The sequence below is a fragment of the Eupeodes corollae genome, chromosome 1, assembly GCF_945859685.1.
Source record: "Eupeodes corollae chromosome 1, idEupCoro1.1, whole genome shotgun sequence".
Lineage (NCBI taxonomy): Eukaryota > Metazoa > Arthropoda > Insecta > Diptera > Syrphidae > Eupeodes > Eupeodes corollae.
In genome coordinates, this window is record NC_079147.1 from 300,953,160 (window position 1) to 300,971,974 (window position 18,815).

An 18,815-nucleotide genomic window follows, 5' to 3' on the forward strand; every position below is an offset into this window, starting at 1 on the left:
GGTTTTTATGAATCCCTCCTTCATTGGATTAGTAATACTTTTCGGATCGTTCAATACAAGTAGTATTGGATGGATTCAAGTCTGAAAGCCACAAAATAAATGCTGGTGTGCCCCAGGGCTCTGTTCTATCTCCAACACTACTTCTCTTTTTTATTAATGGTTTCCTTTCTGCAACTTCTAATCCAATACATTGTTTCGCTGACGTACTCGTAACTTTTCACCCTCTTCTTCGGATTTGGAACTAAAAAATAAATTAAAATAAATTAGGCGGTGCAACATTCCGTTGAGAACTAGGGCCCAGTGAATTACAACTCTCAACCATTCCAGTGAGCGAGTAATGCTATCAGGGATGGAGGGGAACTACTGTTTTTAAGTCGAATACGAACGGCAAATTTGATAAAGCACTTTTCATGACAAGAATTACTCTTAGAGAACTTGTCACTTCCTCGCAAGAGGCAGTACAAGTGAAAAAACTTTTTAGGTGGCACAGGCGGGGATCGAAACCAAGACCTCTCGCATGACAGTCCAACGCACTTTTTTTTTATAATTAATTTGTATTTCTTAAAACTATCATAAAACTAGCCTAATTAAATATAACTTAGAACTAACTTACTGGTCTCATACGGACACTCCAAGTTAAACAATAACTGTTAATTCTAATGCCTTTCGGCCCTAAGATCTATTTAACTTCAATTCAATTTTATTTATTTTTCTATTCATTGGAAAATTTCGAAAAAAACTAATATCAATATCCTTTTTAATTTTTACTTAAAAACTACTTAAAACTTGAAGCTAACTTAAACTACCTATTCTACCTATAAACTACTTAAAACTAGTACAACCACAGCAGCAAATCTAACTATCTAACATTTTTGTTTTTCATATTTTTTTTTTTTTATTCCATGCTTTTTTTTTTTTTTTAATTTTAATGTTCTTTTTTTTTATTTTTTATTTTTTTTTTTGTATTTTTTGTATTTTTTTTATTGTTTTTTTTTTTTTTCTATTTCTTCTTGTGCCACCATGCCTATTCTACTTAAAACTAAACCCTAAACATAAAACAAGTATGTAAGCCGACCAAGGCTTAAAACCCCATCCCGACTACCCACTATATAGTGCCGATTAAAGCCACCAAAACTGGTTCTCCTTCTCCTGCTTCACCCTATCAGTTCGGTCGCCCTCGGACACAGCCCTACTGATCCGAAGGATCCCGATTGTACAAAAGTCGCCTATCCACGGTTCGTCGTCTGACGTGGTAAATTAATGGAACTGCCAATCTATCCTGTATCTGACCGCATTTGTCTAAAAAGAGGAATGCATCTGGTGGAATAAGGCCGCTCAAGCGTGCACTTTCAAAATACTCGTCGTTCGGATAGAACGCCCCGAAAATTAAATTGTTGGTCGAAGCTCTTGCAATGTGACTTCGAACGAGTTTTATCACAAATTGTCAAATCTGTTGATTCGAGCCCCATTCTATAGGACCTCGTTGGAATAGTAGTGCCCGTAAGAAGATTCGGCTGTTCGATATAAGCCGGTACAGCGTCGTAAACAATGCCGCTCGAACACCCGAAACTTCTCCATCTGGGAAGGGGCAACGCTGAACCAAACAGGACAATCATAAACGATCATCGGCCGAATGAGGGCCATGTAGCAATTTACCTTTAATCTGGGCTCAAGCCGACTGCTAAAAAAACAGTAGTTTCGTCAGAGCGGCATTTATATGTCTGTCAAAATATAAATACTGATCTAACCAGATACCGAGATACTTCACTACACTTTTGCTCGCTAATGGCTGCCCGTGAAGATCAACGAAGACCATTTTGTTTCAATTCTTGCACGTATCCCTCGTGGCCCCAGCCAACGGAGTCCGGAACAGAATTGTCTCCGATTTCTGAACATTTATTTTCAGTTTCCATTCGTCGCAAAATCGCTGAATCTTATCGAAATCACGCTGCAAGAGAATTCTAATAACCTTAACCTTTCGGGCCGTTCTGTACGCAATTAGATTGTCGTCGTACGCAATACCTATCAGATCGCTGGTGTAAATGCTGAAGAGAATCGGCGAATTCACCGCTCCCTGTTAAAGACCATTTCTAATTGCCACTTTTGACAAAAAACTTTGTACCGTTAATCATATCATAAAGTATCTAGAACAAAGGCTTGCTTATGCCAAGCCTGCTCAGTTTTAGGTAAAGACCCTCTAACCATACGGTGTCAAAGGCCTTTTCCAAATCTACCAGAACAGCATCTGTGCATTGTTCTTTTGATTTATCCTATTGGTTATCAGAAACGAGTTTAGACGCAGCATGAATTGTGTCATGACCCGCCTTCAACCCGAACTGTTTATCCGGAATTATTTTGTTGTCCGCAGCCCACTTAGTCAGAGCCCTATTGATTATCTTTTCGAAAACTTTGCTGATGCTCGGAAGAAGACTAATCGACCGAAAATTTGACGGATTGGAGTTGTCCAACGCAGTAACCATCATACCATGCGTACTAAAAACAACGAATGTGGAACTGCATCGTCAAAATATGATAAGGTCATTAAATTCCGTTCTAAACAGAATTGTACTTTGGGAAAAAAAACCGTATGCAATTATATGCTTTGACAACCTTTGGGCTGGTTCTCCTGCAACTTCCTTTAGCCTTTTGGATAGTATTGAACGTAAAACATTTAAATTGGTTGGTGAACATCGTCGTAAAGTTTCTTGTCTAAACCTTTTTACCATTATTTTAACTGTTTATCCTCTAAAGAAATAGCCAGCTGCATTCCTCACCTTAATGGCTGAAACACATACACGCTTCAGCTTCGGCTCCGCCTGCCGTTTACGAATTCAACCATAGCCATTTAATGCATGCTATCACAATGAAGCTTCGACTTCGCGCTTCATTTGACAATCGTAAGAAAATAACGTAATGTTACTCAATGTGACTCCCAACGGAAGCTCTTTGTAAAAGTCATCGTCATTATACAGTGGGGAAAAAACCGTGTGGAATTATATGCTTTGAAAACCTTTGAGCTGATTCTCCTGCAACTTACTTTAGCCTTTTGGATAGTATTGAACATATATATATATATATCATCAAAAGTTCATTTACTTTGCTTGAACACTATCGTAAGGTTACTTGTCTAAATCTTTTTACCGTTATTTATCCTCTAGAGAAATAGCCAGCTGCATTCCTTACCTTAATGGCTGAAACACATACACGCTTCAGCTTCGACTTCGTCTGACGTTTACGAGTTCAACCATAGGAATTCAATGCATGTTATCACAATGAAGCTTCGACCTCATGCTTAATTTGACAATCGTAAGGAAATAACGTAATGTAACTCCAAACGGAAGCTCTGGTTCAATTTTGCTAAACATTTGCTTTGTCTGAAAGCTCAACTGCTGTAAAAAAAATTTCAACAAACAAATTATTTGCTCTTCAGAGGGATGTAATAACAGAAATGTCATTCAAAACAACCTCGAAGCAGGCCCATCGTAACGTAGACGAAACCGAGGCGTGTTTGTGATTCAGCCATAAACAGTTCAACCGTAATACTCGCGCTTCTTATAATACTCATTAGTTTTCCCGCGAGTCCAAATTCTGTCGTACTGTCATATACAGAGATTCGTTCTTTAGCCGTACTACGTGAATATGGAATGCCTTACCACACTCTGTCTTTCCTAGTCTTTGCAATATTTAAGAATTCACATCCAATGAGCAACGACATCTTCTTTCAAACCCTCTTTACATTTCATAGTGTTCGCTTATTATAAAAAATATGCTTAACAGTGTACATACAAAAATTGAAAGAATTTCAAATGACATACAAGTACCCTACCGATATAACAAAAACAATTAAACTTTTACTTCAAACGAACAGTTCTAAATTATTCGAAACATTGAAGGTCGAAATGACATCGTTCATTGAACTATCCCAATTACAGAGGGGTGCAGTTCTGTCAAAATCAATCGAGAGACAGAAGTTCCATATTATTTGTTTTCGTATTATCCTGTTTTCTTATTGTGCATAACAAGTTTTTTTAAAAATGTAGAAGGTGGCGCAAAACTAATCATTCAATTTTTGTTTGTAAAACTTTCCTTTTCAATATATTTTGAGTGTTGAAAATCTTTATCCAGACCTTTGTAATTGTGCCTATTTAGTTTAAAAGATCATAATAATTTGTTGGCTTAAAATCGTCCTTGTCGTTGTGGTTTATGGTTTATGTAGTTTACAAACGTCAAATTTGATTGATGTAAGACGCCATTTGCTATAATAATAAAGAAAACATCTTCTGATAGAGTGATTTATTTTGCGCCACCTTGTGTTACATTACATTTAGAATCTTGACACAAACAAAAACCATGTTGCTAAAAGATCGAACTTTTTCCATGAATAAAATTGATATTCAATTGATTCGTCAATTTGGGTTGCAAAATTGAAGTTTGTTTTCTTTTCAATAAAATTGACACGATTTTTGTTTTGTGTTAATTTAGATGCCTTCATTTATATTTTGTTTTGAACATTTTGTGTTATTGTGTATAATTCTGTTGAATAACTGAATAAAAATGACGTTCGAGGGGCTTGTCTGGCTTTTGTTTTCTTTTCAATTGATTGCTCTTTATATAAATAAATCAGTTTGACCCATTAAAATACCGACTGCGGTATGAGCAAAATCATTTTAGTAACGAAAACAAAATAAGTAAAACAATATTATATTGAAGGGTGATCAAATATTTTTAAAAGGTCAAACACATAACTATTGGGTTTTTATATTTTAAAACCTTTTAACAATTATTTCATTTTATTAACTTCAAATAATGTACATATTTAAAATATTTTCGTCAAAGCCTTTTAAAAGAATTTGCAAACTTTTTAATTCGAAAACGACTAAACTAATACATCTAACAAAATATATCCAACTATTAGGCAAATTTAAAAATATCTAATAAATTAAAATGATCGTGGGTGTATACAAAACTGACACAGCAAAGAACAAAAATAAATGATTAACGACTAACGTTCGACATAAAAAATACTTAATAGAAAACTAGCTGTCAATCTAAATGAGTAAAACTTAGAATAAAGAATTGCTTCATATTGTCTCAGATGAAAATTTAGTATCATGTTGAGTCACTGTTCTTTGTAAAGGGTGATTTATTTGAGGTTAGGATTTTCATGCATTAGTATTTGACAGATCACGCGGGATTTCAGACATGGTGTCAAAGAGAAAGATGCTCAGTATGCTTTGACATTTCATCATGAATAGACTTACTAACGAGCAACGCTTGCAAATCATTGAATTTTATTACCAAAATCAGTGTTCGGTTCGAAATGTGTTTCGCGCTTTACGTCCGATTTATGGTCTACATAATCGACCAAGTGAGCAAACAATTAATGCGATTGTGACCAAGTTTCGCACTCAGTTTACTTTATTGGACATTAAACCAACCACACGAATGCGTACAGTGCGTACAGAAGAGAATATTGCGTCTGTTTCTGAGAGCGTTGCTGAAGACCGTGAAATGTCGATTCGTCGCCGTTCGCAGCAATTGGGTCCACATGCAAGATTTTACGCAAAGATCTTGGTGTAAAACCGTATAAAATACAGCTCGTGCAAGAACTGAAGCCGAACGATCTGCCACAACGTCGAATTTTCAGTGAATGGGCCCTAGAAAAGTTGGCAGAAAATCCGCTTTTTTATCGACAAATTTTGTTCAGCGATGAGGCTCATTTCTGGTAGAATGGCTACGTAAATAAGCAAAATTGCCGCATTTGGAGTGAAGAGCAACCAGAAGCCGTTCAAGAACTGCCCATGCATCCCGAAAAATGCACTGTTTGGTGTGGTTTGTACGCTGGTAGAATCATTGGACCGTATTTTTTCAAAGATGCTGTTGGACGCAACGTTACGGTGAATGGCGATCGCTATCGTTCAATGCTAACAAACTTTTTGTTGCCAAAAATGGAAGAACTGAACTTGGTTGACATGTGGTTTCAACAAGATGGCGCTACGTGCCACACAGCTCGCGATTCTATGGCCATTTTGAGGGAAAACTTCGGAGAACAATTCATCTCAAGGAATGGACTGGTAAGTTGGCCACCAAGATCATACGATTTGACGCCTTTAGACTATTTTTTGTGGGGCTACGTCAAGTCTAAAGTCTACACAAATAAGCCAGCAACTATTCCAGCTTTGGAAGACAACATTTCCGAAGAAATTCGGGCTATTCCGGCCGAAATGCTCGAAAAAGTTACCTAAAATTGGACTTTCCGAATGGACCACCTAAGACGCAGCCGCGGTCAATATTAAAATGAAATTATCTCCAAAAAGTAAATATCATGCACCAATCTAACTTTTCAAATAAAGAATCGATGAGATTTTGCAAATTTTATGTGTTTTTTTTTTAAAGTTCTCAAGCTCTTAAAAAGTCACCGTTTATATGAAGAAGATGGCAACTTTAAAAGTCTTATTATCCTTTTTTTTAAAGAAAAGCTTTTTTGCCATAATTTCTTATCGTATTCACCATGGATGTGTTAAGGGTGTAGGTTTTGTAAGCTTTTAGTGGAAGCTTCAACCAATTCCTAAATCCTTTGTATTCAAAAGCTTTTAAAATTTGCAACATGAGTCTAGAAGAAATTACCTAAATTCAAACAAAGAAACTTAGTTTTGTATACGTAAAATATTAAAAATAAATGACTAACGACCAATTTAAATTTGACATGAAAAATGTTTATAGAAAATAAGCTATCTAATTAATAAGCAAGAAGATAAAGTATTGCTGCATTTTGTCTTCCAATTCATAATTATATTAATTTCTAATTATATTCTCCACGGATGTGTTAAGGGTAAAACATTTTTAGTAGAAGATAAGCTGTCAAATTAATGGGCGAAGACAAATTTAGTATTATGTTGAGTCACTGTTCTATGTAGTTGAAAAAGGTGGTAACTCTAAAAGTCCTAAAAACTTTTTTGTTTTAAAAAATCCTATTGTCATTATTCTTATTTAACTCACCACGAATGTGTTAAGGATTCAACTTTTATTAAATGTTAACATTTTTTTAATTTTTTTATTAAACTTTATTTAGCTAAAACAAGCCACTTTTAACATATATTTTGGTTAGTCTTTTAAATGTATCTATATTTAATTCATTCTTCATTTCATTTGGTAAGCTATTAAAAATAGATAATCCTTTATGCATTAACATATTCTTAGTTCTTTGGTTTCTATAGTTTAATAATCTAAAACCATTTGCATTTCTTAGTTGATAAGAATGGACTTCATTTACAAAAGTTAAATTTTCACATAGATAGTTTGACAAAAGGTTAAACTTCATTTTATAAACAAATAACAAAACATTAAAGATAATTCTTTGGTTAATACTTACTTACTTACTTAAGGTGGCGCTACAGTCCTGTGTGAACTAAGGCCTCACCCAACAAACTTCTCCATCTAGCTCGGTCCCTAGCTAGATGTCTGCAGTTTCGCGCTCCAAGTTGGGTGAGGTCACCTTCCACTTGTGCGCGCCACCTTATTCGCGGTCTTCCTCTACTGCGCTGTCCTGTGGGTGCGGATTCGAAGACTTTCCGGGCCGGGGCATTGGTTTCCATGCGCTCTACGTGACCCAGCCATCTTAGTCGTTGGACTTTTACTCTTCTGGCTAAGTCTATGTCGCTGTACGTACAGCCCGTACAGTTCGTCGTTCCATCTTCTCCTCCACTCCCCTTCGATGCATACGGGACCGTAGATCACACGAAGAACTTTTCTCTCGCACCGACCCAAGGTGCTTTCATCCGCTTTTGTCATGGTCCATGCTTCTGCACCGTATAGCAGGACGGGGATGATAAGGGTCTTATATAGCAACACTTTGGTCTCTCGAGTGAAGACTTTACCACTCAATTGCTTTCTTAGCCCAAAGAAACAGCGGTTAGCAAGAGTTATTCTGCGTTTGAACCCAGCGCTGGTGTTGTTTTCTGGGTTTACAGCGGAGCCTAGGTAGATGAAGTCCTTGACTACCTCAAAGTTACGTCTGTCGATGATGACGATGATGACCAAGACGTCGGTATTGTAGGTATGTCCTTTCTTGACGACATCATGTACTTTGTTTTTCCCTCATTAACAGTTAAACCCATTTTTGCCGCCTCTGCCTTAATACTCACAAAAGCCCTATTGACATCACGCTGAGTTCCTCCGATTATGTCAATGTCATCTGCATATGCTAGTAATTGGACAGACGATGTATATGCGATGTTAAGTAGACTGATTCCTCTATAGTTGGTGCAGTTTAGAGGGTCTCCTTTTTTCAGGATCGGGCAAACAGTACTGAGATTCCATTCTTCGGGCATGCTTTCTTCCGACCATATCTATTTTTTTTTTTTTTTTATATAATTAGCAAACACTAAAAGGGTTTTTTATACCTTTAATATGCCAAAGACACAGTGTGAGCATTAGGAAAAGAGGGAAGGGTTGGATAGGAGGTGTCGGTGTACATCGGTTTTAAATTTCTGAACATTGCAATGACAGGGAAAGATAGAGCGTGGCAAGGCGTTCCACATTCGCGTAGTACGGCTAAAAAAAGAATCTCTGTACTTCATAGTACGTCCGAAGTTGGGCTCAAGGGTAAACTGATGGGCATTCCTAGAAGCGCGGGTATTACGGTTAAATCGTTTAAGGGGAGGAATGCAACTGGCTATTCCAATAGAACACAGTCCGTTAAAATAACGGTAAAAAAGGGTGAGGCAAGAAACCTTGCGTCGATGTTCGAGTGATGTAAACGAGTTGATGATGTTAATGTCACCAATCATTTTAAAAGCTCTTTTTTGAATACTGTCCAAGAGGCTTAAATAAGTTACTGGAGCACCAGCCCAGAGATGAGAGTTATATTCAAGTTTCGGACGTATATAGGTTTTGTAGATTGTAGCCAGATCAGGCGGAGAAAAAAATTTCTTGCAACGTCTCAGAAAACCTAGACATCTTGCGGCATTTTTGGCAACATCGCGTATGTGATCGCTCCACAAAAGGTGGTTGCTGATGCACATTCCGAGGATGTCAAGATTTTCTGTTTCGTTGATGCAAGTGCCACTCATAGATAGTGGCAAAGACGGTTTATCTCGCTTTAACAAAGCAAGACAGCATTGCGTTTTCGAAGCATTAAATTCCACACGATTTTTTATTGTACAATGCTGTGTAGGTCGGAATTTAATGAGCTAATCATATTTTGCCGTTGCAGTTCCACATCCGAAGAGGAGGGTTGTGAGTCTGGAAACGAATATGAAAAGCTAAGAGTGCTATCGTCAGCGAAACAAAGTATTGGATTAGAAGTAGCAGACAGGAGATCATTTATAAAAATGAGGAAGAGGGTCGGAGACAAAAAGGAGCCCTGGGGCATACCAGCGTTTATTTTATGAGTTTCAGACTTGAATCCGTCCAAAACAACTTGTATGAAACGGTTCGAAAGAAAATTTCTAATCCAAAGAAGAAGAGATTCGTCGATACCGAAAGCACGCATTTTCGATAAGAGAGCAAGATGCTAAACTTTATCAAATGCCTTTGAAATATCAAGTGCAATAATCTTACTTTCTCCAAAACGATGTAAAGATCTGTTCCACTATTCGGTGAGATGAACCATGAGATCACCAGTGGACCTATTGCTACGAAAGCCGTATTGCCGGTCATTAAGAAGCTTCCGTTCCTCAAGATATTTCTTAAGATGATAATTAATCAGCGTTTCCATGACCTTAGAAAGAAGGGACGTTAGTGCTATCGGTCGGTAATTTGTGGGAGAAGAAGATTCGCCTTTTTTTGGAATTGGCTGAACAAATGCAGTTTTCAAACTACTCGGAACGAGCCCAGAAGAATAGGATAGATGGAAAAGCTTACGCAGTGGTTTTGCTAGCGTGGAAGAACACCTCTTCAGTTCGAGTACGAAAAAAGATTGGTCCCATAGAATCATTTACGCGTTCAAGAACTGGGGGAGTCATGACACTATCTGGTAAGGTGGAATTTTCGGCGAACTGCCTTGCAAATAAGTTGGCTTTATCAATAGAGCTAACTAAAGGAGTGTCATTGACAACAAGCGTAGGAACCGAGGAAGAGGAAGAATTCCTCATGTTTTTTACAAATGACCAAAAATTCTTACTGCCTTTGGGACATTGCAGTATTTTTCGCCGTAATTTTTGGTCATGTAAAAATTTGGTCCTTCGAATATAGGCGTTGCAGGCCTTCCTGGCTTGCTTAAACTTTTTCCGGTTTTCCTCAGTTGGGTTGGCTTAAAAATACCGGAAGCTCACCTCTTTCTCCTTGATAACCTCTTTGCAGCTCGAATCGAACCATGATTTAACCTTGGGTTTAATACTTTTAACCCTATTCGGGATAAACGTTACCATTCCCAAATGAATCATACTAGAAATCATATCTGCACTGGAGTCTACGTCGCTACCGAGGAAGCATAGCGACCAGTTAAAGATCTATATATAAGATGAGTTGGTGCATGCTCCTAACCAACTTATCTCCAGCTGATTTAAAGAGCTCGGCATTCAAGCTATCCGCTCCAGCGGCTTTATGAGACTTTAGCTTAGATATGGCGATCCTTACTTCGTCTAAGTCGGGAGGACGGGATTGTTGGCTTTCGTAGTCTATGTTGAATGGATCATCCTGCCTGACAGCGGAATTCAGTTCGTCGTCGCCGTTATACAGTGTGGAGAAGTGGTCCTTCCATATCCTCAGCATTGACTGCGGTTCTACTATGATGTTTCCACTTTCGTCTTTGCAGCCTTCGGTTCTAGGTTTATGTACTTGTGAATTTCGTTTCACCTGTTCATAAAACTTTCGAACCTCATTCCTGCTTTTATACCTCTCAACATCTTCGACCGCACGCTTTTCATGCCCTCTCTTTTTCCTTCTGAAAAGTCGGCGTTCCTCTCGCCTCTTCTGCTCATAGAGCTCACGAGCAGCTCTCGTCCTTTTATGCAGCGCCGCTTTGCGTGCCTGTTGTTTGGCTGCATTTGCCTGCCGACATTCCTCATCAAACCAGGGGTTCCTTGTTGGTGGCTGTTTGAAACCCAGCACATCAGAGGCGGTTTCTCTGAGTACAACTTGGCAATGTTGCCACTGGTTTTCGATACATTGTGTTGGCGGCAGAGAACTTCGAGAGAGGTTACTAGTAACTCGGTCGGAAAAGGATTTGGCGATCTCTGGCGATTGTAGCCGTTCGACGTTGTATCTTCTACCAGCACCTCCCTGTCTTGGCCTGGGTCTGGAAATCCGAAGTGCTACCTTGGCTACAACGAGGTAGTGGTCCGAGTCGATGTTAGCTCCTCGGAAAGTTCGTACATCCATAATGCTGGAAGCGTGTCTGGCGTCGATCGCAATATGGTCAATCTGGTTGACGGTAGATTGATCTGGAGAAGTCCAAGTTCCTTTGTGGACGTTGAGGTGTGGAAAACGCGTACTGGCTACCATGACGTTTCGCCCCTCAGCAAAATCTATGAGCCTGAATCCATTGTCGGAAGTGTTGTAGTGCAGGCTGTTCTTCCCGATTATTCCACCAAAGATGTCTTCCCTTCCTAGCTTGGCATTAAAATTGCCCAGGACTATTTTAATATCGTAGCTAGGGAACTGCCCATATGTTTTGTCTAAGAGCTCGAAGAACATATCTTTGGTGTTGTCGTCTTTCTCTTCTGTGGGGGCGTGCGCGCATATCAGGCTAATGTTGCCGAATTTAGCCTTGATGCGTATGGTCATGAGGCGCTCATTGATGCACCTATAGCTCAAGACTTCTTGCCTAAGTCTGGCTCCGATGACGAATCCGCATGTAAATAAGCGCTGTTGGTTTTCGTGGTAGCAGTCACCATAGTAGATATCGCAGTTTTTCATCCTCTTTTTGCCCGGCCCATCCCATCGTATTTCCTGGATGGCGGTGATATCTGCTTTATATCGTTCTAGGGCCTCCGCTAATTCTTCGGCCGCACGTGGTCTGTTAAGGGACCTAACATTCCACGTGCATATCCGAAGTTCGTTGTCCTTTTTCGTTTGCGTTGGTTGTCAACAGTAAATCCGTCCGTATCCGAGGCTTGTTGGTGCTTCGCAACTATGAAAGCTTTTACGTGGCCAGGAAGTCACCCCGACGCACAACCTCCAACCTGGAGGGCCAGATCCTAAGTATAACTCCAAGGATGGGGAGCCGGATAAAACCGCTCCTTACAGGTCTGGGCTTCGAATAAGTCGAAGAAGCCCTATAAGGTGTTCAGTAAGTAGTTCAACCTTACTGGAACTGTAGACGCCACCGTTGATTCCATTTCGGGAATTCCTCCGCTGCCGTCTGGATAAGGAGAGGTGCCTTAGTGGAAACACCTCTCCCCACCTCTCTCGTTTGCTGGCCCCAACAACTTTCCACTGGGGTTGGAACCCAATCTCCAGTTGAGGTACTAGGCACCCAATGTTCACCACGTGGAGGTGAGAGTAGGAGTTGATAGACAGAGGTTGGTTTTAAGAAAAACCTGTGGACGCTTGTGCTCTCTTGAATGCACATGTCTACCATTTGAACATCTCTTTGGTTAATACTGAGCCAATATAATTGGCTTAACATGTCTTCTATGAGCGTCAGTCTATTGCACAACAAAATTACTCTCATTCCTTTATTTTGAAGTTTTTGCAAGCGATTTCAGTTAATTTCAAAAGCTTAGAAGAAAGCGATCCTTCCATTTTTCCAGCTATAATTTCAAATATTTCCAATCCATTTCCATGATATTTTCCAATTTTTCATTTATTTGTCAGCTGTTTCCAAAAATATGACATTTCCTTCCACTAAAACTAATTGTTTTTCTCTGAAAAAAGTATCTTAATGTTTGTAGTTATAGTTTAATATTAATGTTGGTTTCAAGTAAACAAAACTAGTTTTTAATGGATTCCATGAGTTTTTTTTTTTAAATGCAGAAAGAGAAGAAGCAAGAAAAGAAGCTAATTATTTAAATATTCAAAGAAAAGTATTTAGAAGTGGGTCTTCGCCTCTTGATGTTCCCCCCAAAGAGTAAGTATTTAATTATATTTTTCCAAATTGATTTTTTTTAATGATTTTTGTTCAATAAGGTTTATAAAATTGTTTTGGGAAGCATTTGTGTACATTTTTGAAGAAATAAAAGATGATTTCAAACGAGAAAACCTGCCTTCAATACTCAAGCTTGCAGCACCGCTACATTGCGATTTTTAATGAAAGGTTCGTACCAAAAGAGCGTTGGGCAGGGCTACCGAATCGCTATGGCTCAACCAACGGTATCGAAGGGTTTGAGTGAAACTCTGGACATACTGGAGAAGAAACTTTGCCCAAAATACAAACCGTTTTCGTTTTTATTTTTTTTATTTCGTTAAATATTCAACAAAATAAGTAATTGATATCTTTAATTTAATATATTTAAAAAAACACAAATAAAACTTATTTTTGTTTACATTTTGTTGCAATCCGCCACTATCACGCCTGTCGCTTTCAAAACCTACTAGAAGAATGACATTTTATTGGAAAGAACTTTCGCTTTCCAAATGGAAAGCGAATCGCTTTTGAGAATATAAAAACACAAATCCGCCATTAAAAGCGATCCGCCGCGCTTTTTGGAATCGGCCCTCTGGTTTCTAATCTCAGTATTAACTGTTTAATATATCTTTCCAATTAGTTTGTTGATTACTCGAACTATCAATTTTTCTTCTAACAAAGTTGTTTTTGCGGTCTCCAAGGCAGTTTTAAAACGGTTCCTTCTGATCCTGAAAAAAGGAGACCCTCTAAACTGCACCAACTATAGAGGAATAAGTCTACTTAACATCGCCTATAAAATCTTCTCTGCCGTAATATGTGAACGTCTAAAGCCCATCGTCAACAAACTGATAGGTCCTTATCAGTGTGGTTTTAGACCAGGAAAGTCCACAGTTGATCAAATATTCACATTACGGCAGATCCTGGAAAAAACTCAAGAACACCAAATCCACACCCACCATCTTTTCATCGATTTCAAGGCCGCATATGACAGCATCTACAGGGACGAGCTAGTCTAGTTTTGGCATCCCTGACAAACTCGTCCGTTTGTGCAGGATGACCATGGAGAATTCACGCTGCTCCATAAAGGTTGGAAACAACTTAACAGAACCTTTTGATGTCAAAAAAGGCTTTGGACAAGGTGATGCGCTGTCATGCGATTTTTTTAACATCGTGCTTGAAAGAATAGTGCAGAGCTCACACGTCAACACTAGAGGCACTATCTTTCAAAAGTCTGTCCAATTACTGGCATATGCTGATGACATTGACATAATCGGAGAACCCAGCGTGATGTCAATGGGGCTTTTGTGAGTATTGAGGCAGAAGCGGCAAAAATGGGTTTAAAGGTTAATGAGGGCAAAACAAAGTACATGCTGTCGTCTAGAAAGGACATACAACACCGACGTATTGGTCAAAACATCACAATCGACAGACGTAACTTTGAGGTGGTCAAGGACTTCGTCTACCTAGGCTCCGCTGTAAACGCAGAAAACAACACCAGCGCTGAGATCAAACGCAGAATAACTCTTGCCAACCGCTGTTTCTTTGGACTAAGAAAGCAATTGAGTGGTAAAGTCCTCTCTCGAGGGACCAAAGTGTTGCTATATAAGACCCTTATCATCCCCGTCCTGCTATACGATGCAGAAGCATGGACCATGACAAAAGCGGATGAAAGCACCTTGGGTAGCTTCGAGAGAAAAGTTCTTCGTGTGATCTACGGTCCCGTATGCATCGAAGGGGAGTGGAGGAGAAGATGGAACGACGAACTGTACGGGCTGTACAGCGACGTAGACTTAGCCAGAAGAGTAAAAGTTCAACGACTAAGATGGCTGGGTCACGTAGAGGGCATGGAAACCAATGCTCCGGCCCGGAAAGTCTTCGAATCCGCACCCACAGGACAGCGCAGTAGAGGAAGACCGCGGATAAGGTGGCGCGCACAAGTGGAAGGTGACCTCACCCAACTTGGAGCGCGAAACTGGAGACATCTAGCTAGGGACCGAGCTAGATAGAGAAGTTTGTTGGGTGAGGCCCTAGTTCACACAGGACTGTAGCGCCACCTTAAGTAAGTGTAGTTTTCTATTTTATGATTAAATAGCATAAGCATCAACCAATTCTTAAATCCTTTATATTCAAAAGCTTTTAAACTTTTGAAACATGAGTCTAGAAGAAATTAACTAAATTCAAACATAGAAACTTAAACTTTTAAACTTTTGAAACATGAGTCTAGAAGAAATTAACTAAATTCAAACATAGAAACTTAATTTTGAATAGAAAAAATAATAAAAAGAAATTACTAAGGAACAACTTTAATTTGACATGAATAATGGTTAATAGAAATTAAGCTGTCAAATTAATGAGCAAATCCCAAAATGAAGAATTGCTGCATTTTGTCTTACATGAAAATATATTATAATGTTGAGTCACTGTTCTTTGCAGCTGATAAAGATGGCAACTTTAAAAGTCCTAATATCCCTTTTTTCACAAAAGCCTTATGTCATAATTTCTTACTATATTCACCACGGATGTAAGTTTTGTAAGCTTATGGTTGATGTTTAGGCATCAAGCAGTTCCTAAATCCTTTATACACAAAAGCTTTTGCACCTTCCAACATGAGCCTAGAAGAAGTACACTCAATTCAAAACTAGCAATTTTATTTTTTATACAAAAAATAAAAAAATTATAATGGTCAACTACCAACTTAAGTTTAAAATGAAAAATTTTTAGTAGAAGGTAAGCTGTCAAATTAATGAGAACAGGAAAATTTAGTATTATCTTCAGTCACTGTTCTATGTAATTGAAAAAGATGGCAACTCTTAAAGTATATATAATATTTTTTTGTTTTAAAATAATTTACCACGAATGTGTTATGATTCAACTTTTATGAAAATTTAGCATAAGCATCAACCAATTCATAAATCCTTTACATTCAAAAGCTTTTGAACTTTGCAACATGAGTCTAGAAGAAATTAACTAGATTCAAACATAAAAACTTAATTTTGTATACAAAAATAATAAAAAGATATGATTAAGGAACAACCTTAATTTGACATGAAAAATGGTTAGTAGAAAATAAGCTGTCAAAGTAATAAGACAATCCTAAAAGAATGCATTTTGTCTTCCATTAAAATATAATATCATGTTGAGCCATTGTTATTTGTAGATGAAAAAGATGGCAACACTAAAAGTCCTGATATCTTTTTTTTCAAAAGCCTTTTGTCATATTTTCTTTTTGAATTCACCACGGATGTGCTAAGTATGTAAGTTTTAAAAGCTTTTAGCATACAAATCAACCGATTATTGTTAAATTTTGTATATACAAATGCAATAGGTAACACATTGCAACATGAGTCTGGAAAAAAATAACTTAAGATAAGGAACGAAATTTAGATTTTTTGTGCCGAAAACCACACTTGAATCAATAATCCCATTTATGCCAGCCATTTTCAATACCCTACTACAATTTGGTGACTTCATTTATCCAAACTATCAAAACATAGATAAGATACGTAAACATAATGTAGATGCAACATATTCGTCGGAAGGCTTATACATGTTTGAAGTCTAGACGCTTATATAAATATTAAACATCAGGCGTATTTTAAAGGCAATGCAATTAAGTTTAAAATATTTTTAAATGGAATCTTTAGCAATCAAATTAAATTAAGAGGTAATAGTATCATCATATTATATTATGAATAATTACATGTCAAATATTTAGAGACACTGTCAAATCCAACGCACTTTTAAAACATTTTATTTTTAGTTTCCGACAATGAAAATGTTGAAGTGGTCTGTTTTCAAAATCTATTTTTTTTTGCGAATATATAATACAACCTTTAATATTTATTTATGTATTTATATGTTATGCACCTCCTGTGTGTCTGTGACCAATGACAACGGGGCCTGTCATAATTTTAAGTGATTTGTCATTTTCATATGATTATCTAACAAAAATGTATTCATTGTAAAATTCATAAATAAATTTCAAAAATATTTTTTCTAAGAAACAAAAGACAAAAAAAAAATATTTTTTTGTTTTCAAAGATACCGCATGTACATTCATTCGTTTCAAAAATGTGCGAGTTGCTGTCTCAGATAAATAAATCTTGACTAAATCATCATAAATGAGGTGACAGTTCATGACATTTCACAGGCAATGCTCGTATGTTAGCTAAACGTCACTAAAATATCAGATAACAATGATGACCTGCTAGACAAGTTTATAAATAAAATAAATACACAGGATGTGAGGTTATTGAAAAGTCAAGTGATTGATGTTTGAGGGAAATGTTTTTGAAAAAATTTGTAAGTTCTGATTATGTATTTTGTATCAATGTTTTTATGGGATTTCTGAAACCTAAGTTGAATAATTTAGGTCATTAAAGATAATCTTTATAATAAAAAGGATTAAGTCTCAGTCGTTGCTAAGCACAATTATTTTTATATATGTAAATGTTTAAATTTGTATTATTATATGCATAGTAAAATTGATTTTTTTCCAGTGACCAATGAAACACGATTGTAAATAATTTTGTTCGTCAGTGCTTTTGGTGCTAGTGCGTTGACAGCTTTGAAAGTTTTCATTCTTCCCTGATACTATATTATAATGTGCTATATCTGTCACAATATGTCAAACCAAAAATAACGTCATCAAAAATAATCAATCTTTTTGTCCAGTGGAATAAAAAGAGGAAAAAACTGGTGTTTTGACAGATTCAAATGTAAAACAAATTGATTTATTTTATCAATGAAAAACCACATAACAATTTACAATTCAAATATTGATATAAAACATTTTGAGTTGCTAAAAAAAGTTTCATGTCAAACCTATATTTTTAATTTGTTTCAAATTTTTTGTTTTTAATATTTTGAGTAACGAGTAATAAAATTATAATTCCTTATAGATCTTTTATATTTAACTGACACTTAAACAACATTTGTAAAAAAAACCTTAAAATTCGAAACCTGTTTACAACTTTTTGCCATTTAAATAGTTCTGAAGATTCACAATAAATATTAAAAGAGTGCTAACTTACCGTCAAAAAATCCCCAAAGAGAGATGATTTAGAAATATTTTGTATGTGTGTTTTGAAGCTGTCAAAAGTTGTTGTTTTACTATCAATTTCATATATTTTTTTGTATGTTTTCAGTGTGCCCAAAGCGGTGTTTCAAACGTCAAAAAAATCCAACCTGCATAGCATGAAACCAACAGAAGAAGAAGTTCTAACCCCGCAACATGAAGAAATAATTCAATACATAAATGAATGTGAGTAAAGACAGTATTTTTAATTTGCAGCCTTAAATTTATTTACAAAGCAAAAATTTATCCAATTGGTAGGATCTTACAATATTGTCAAAGCTGTCAGTGAAAAACATGGTAACGATGTCTTGAAAATGTGTTTTAATTTTACTGATAGTTTATAGTAAGATCATTGTCTGTAAATTAACTATAAGAAATAATTAACAAATTATTAGCTTACTTACAAATGATTGACAATCACCGTGTAATCATGTGAAAAATTACTATTAGAAATTCTTTCTGACATTGGATAATTTTAAGACGAGAAATTGTAAGATATTTGATAAAAGTGTAAACAAACAATTTTTTGACAGCCATTATAATCTTTAATCTGACGATTTTTGGAAATAAATAAACTGTCAGGTGCGTTTTTCAATTACGATTGTTGTAATTGTCATACAACAAACTAACTGTTTACTCGGTTGGTAGAAAATCTGTCAATCTCTTATAGCCTTATACAAATAAATTGTCACCATAATTCTGACAATACATTTTAAAGAATTGTTAGAT

General features: G+C 36.8%; 1 protein-coding gene across 1 annotated transcript in view; it reads left to right on the forward strand.

Moving 5' to 3' along the window:
- The window catches only part of LOC129941703 (MAPK regulated corepressor interacting protein 2), a 62,496-nt gene that overhangs the window by 7,422 nt on the left and 36,259 nt on the right, over positions 1-18,815 (forward strand). The window contains exon 3 of the mRNA XM_056050405.1: positions 18,157-18,272. Coding sequence (XP_055906380.1) covers positions 18,157-18,272 — 116 coding nt within the window. The remainder of the gene's footprint in view (positions 1-18,156; positions 18,273-18,815) is intronic.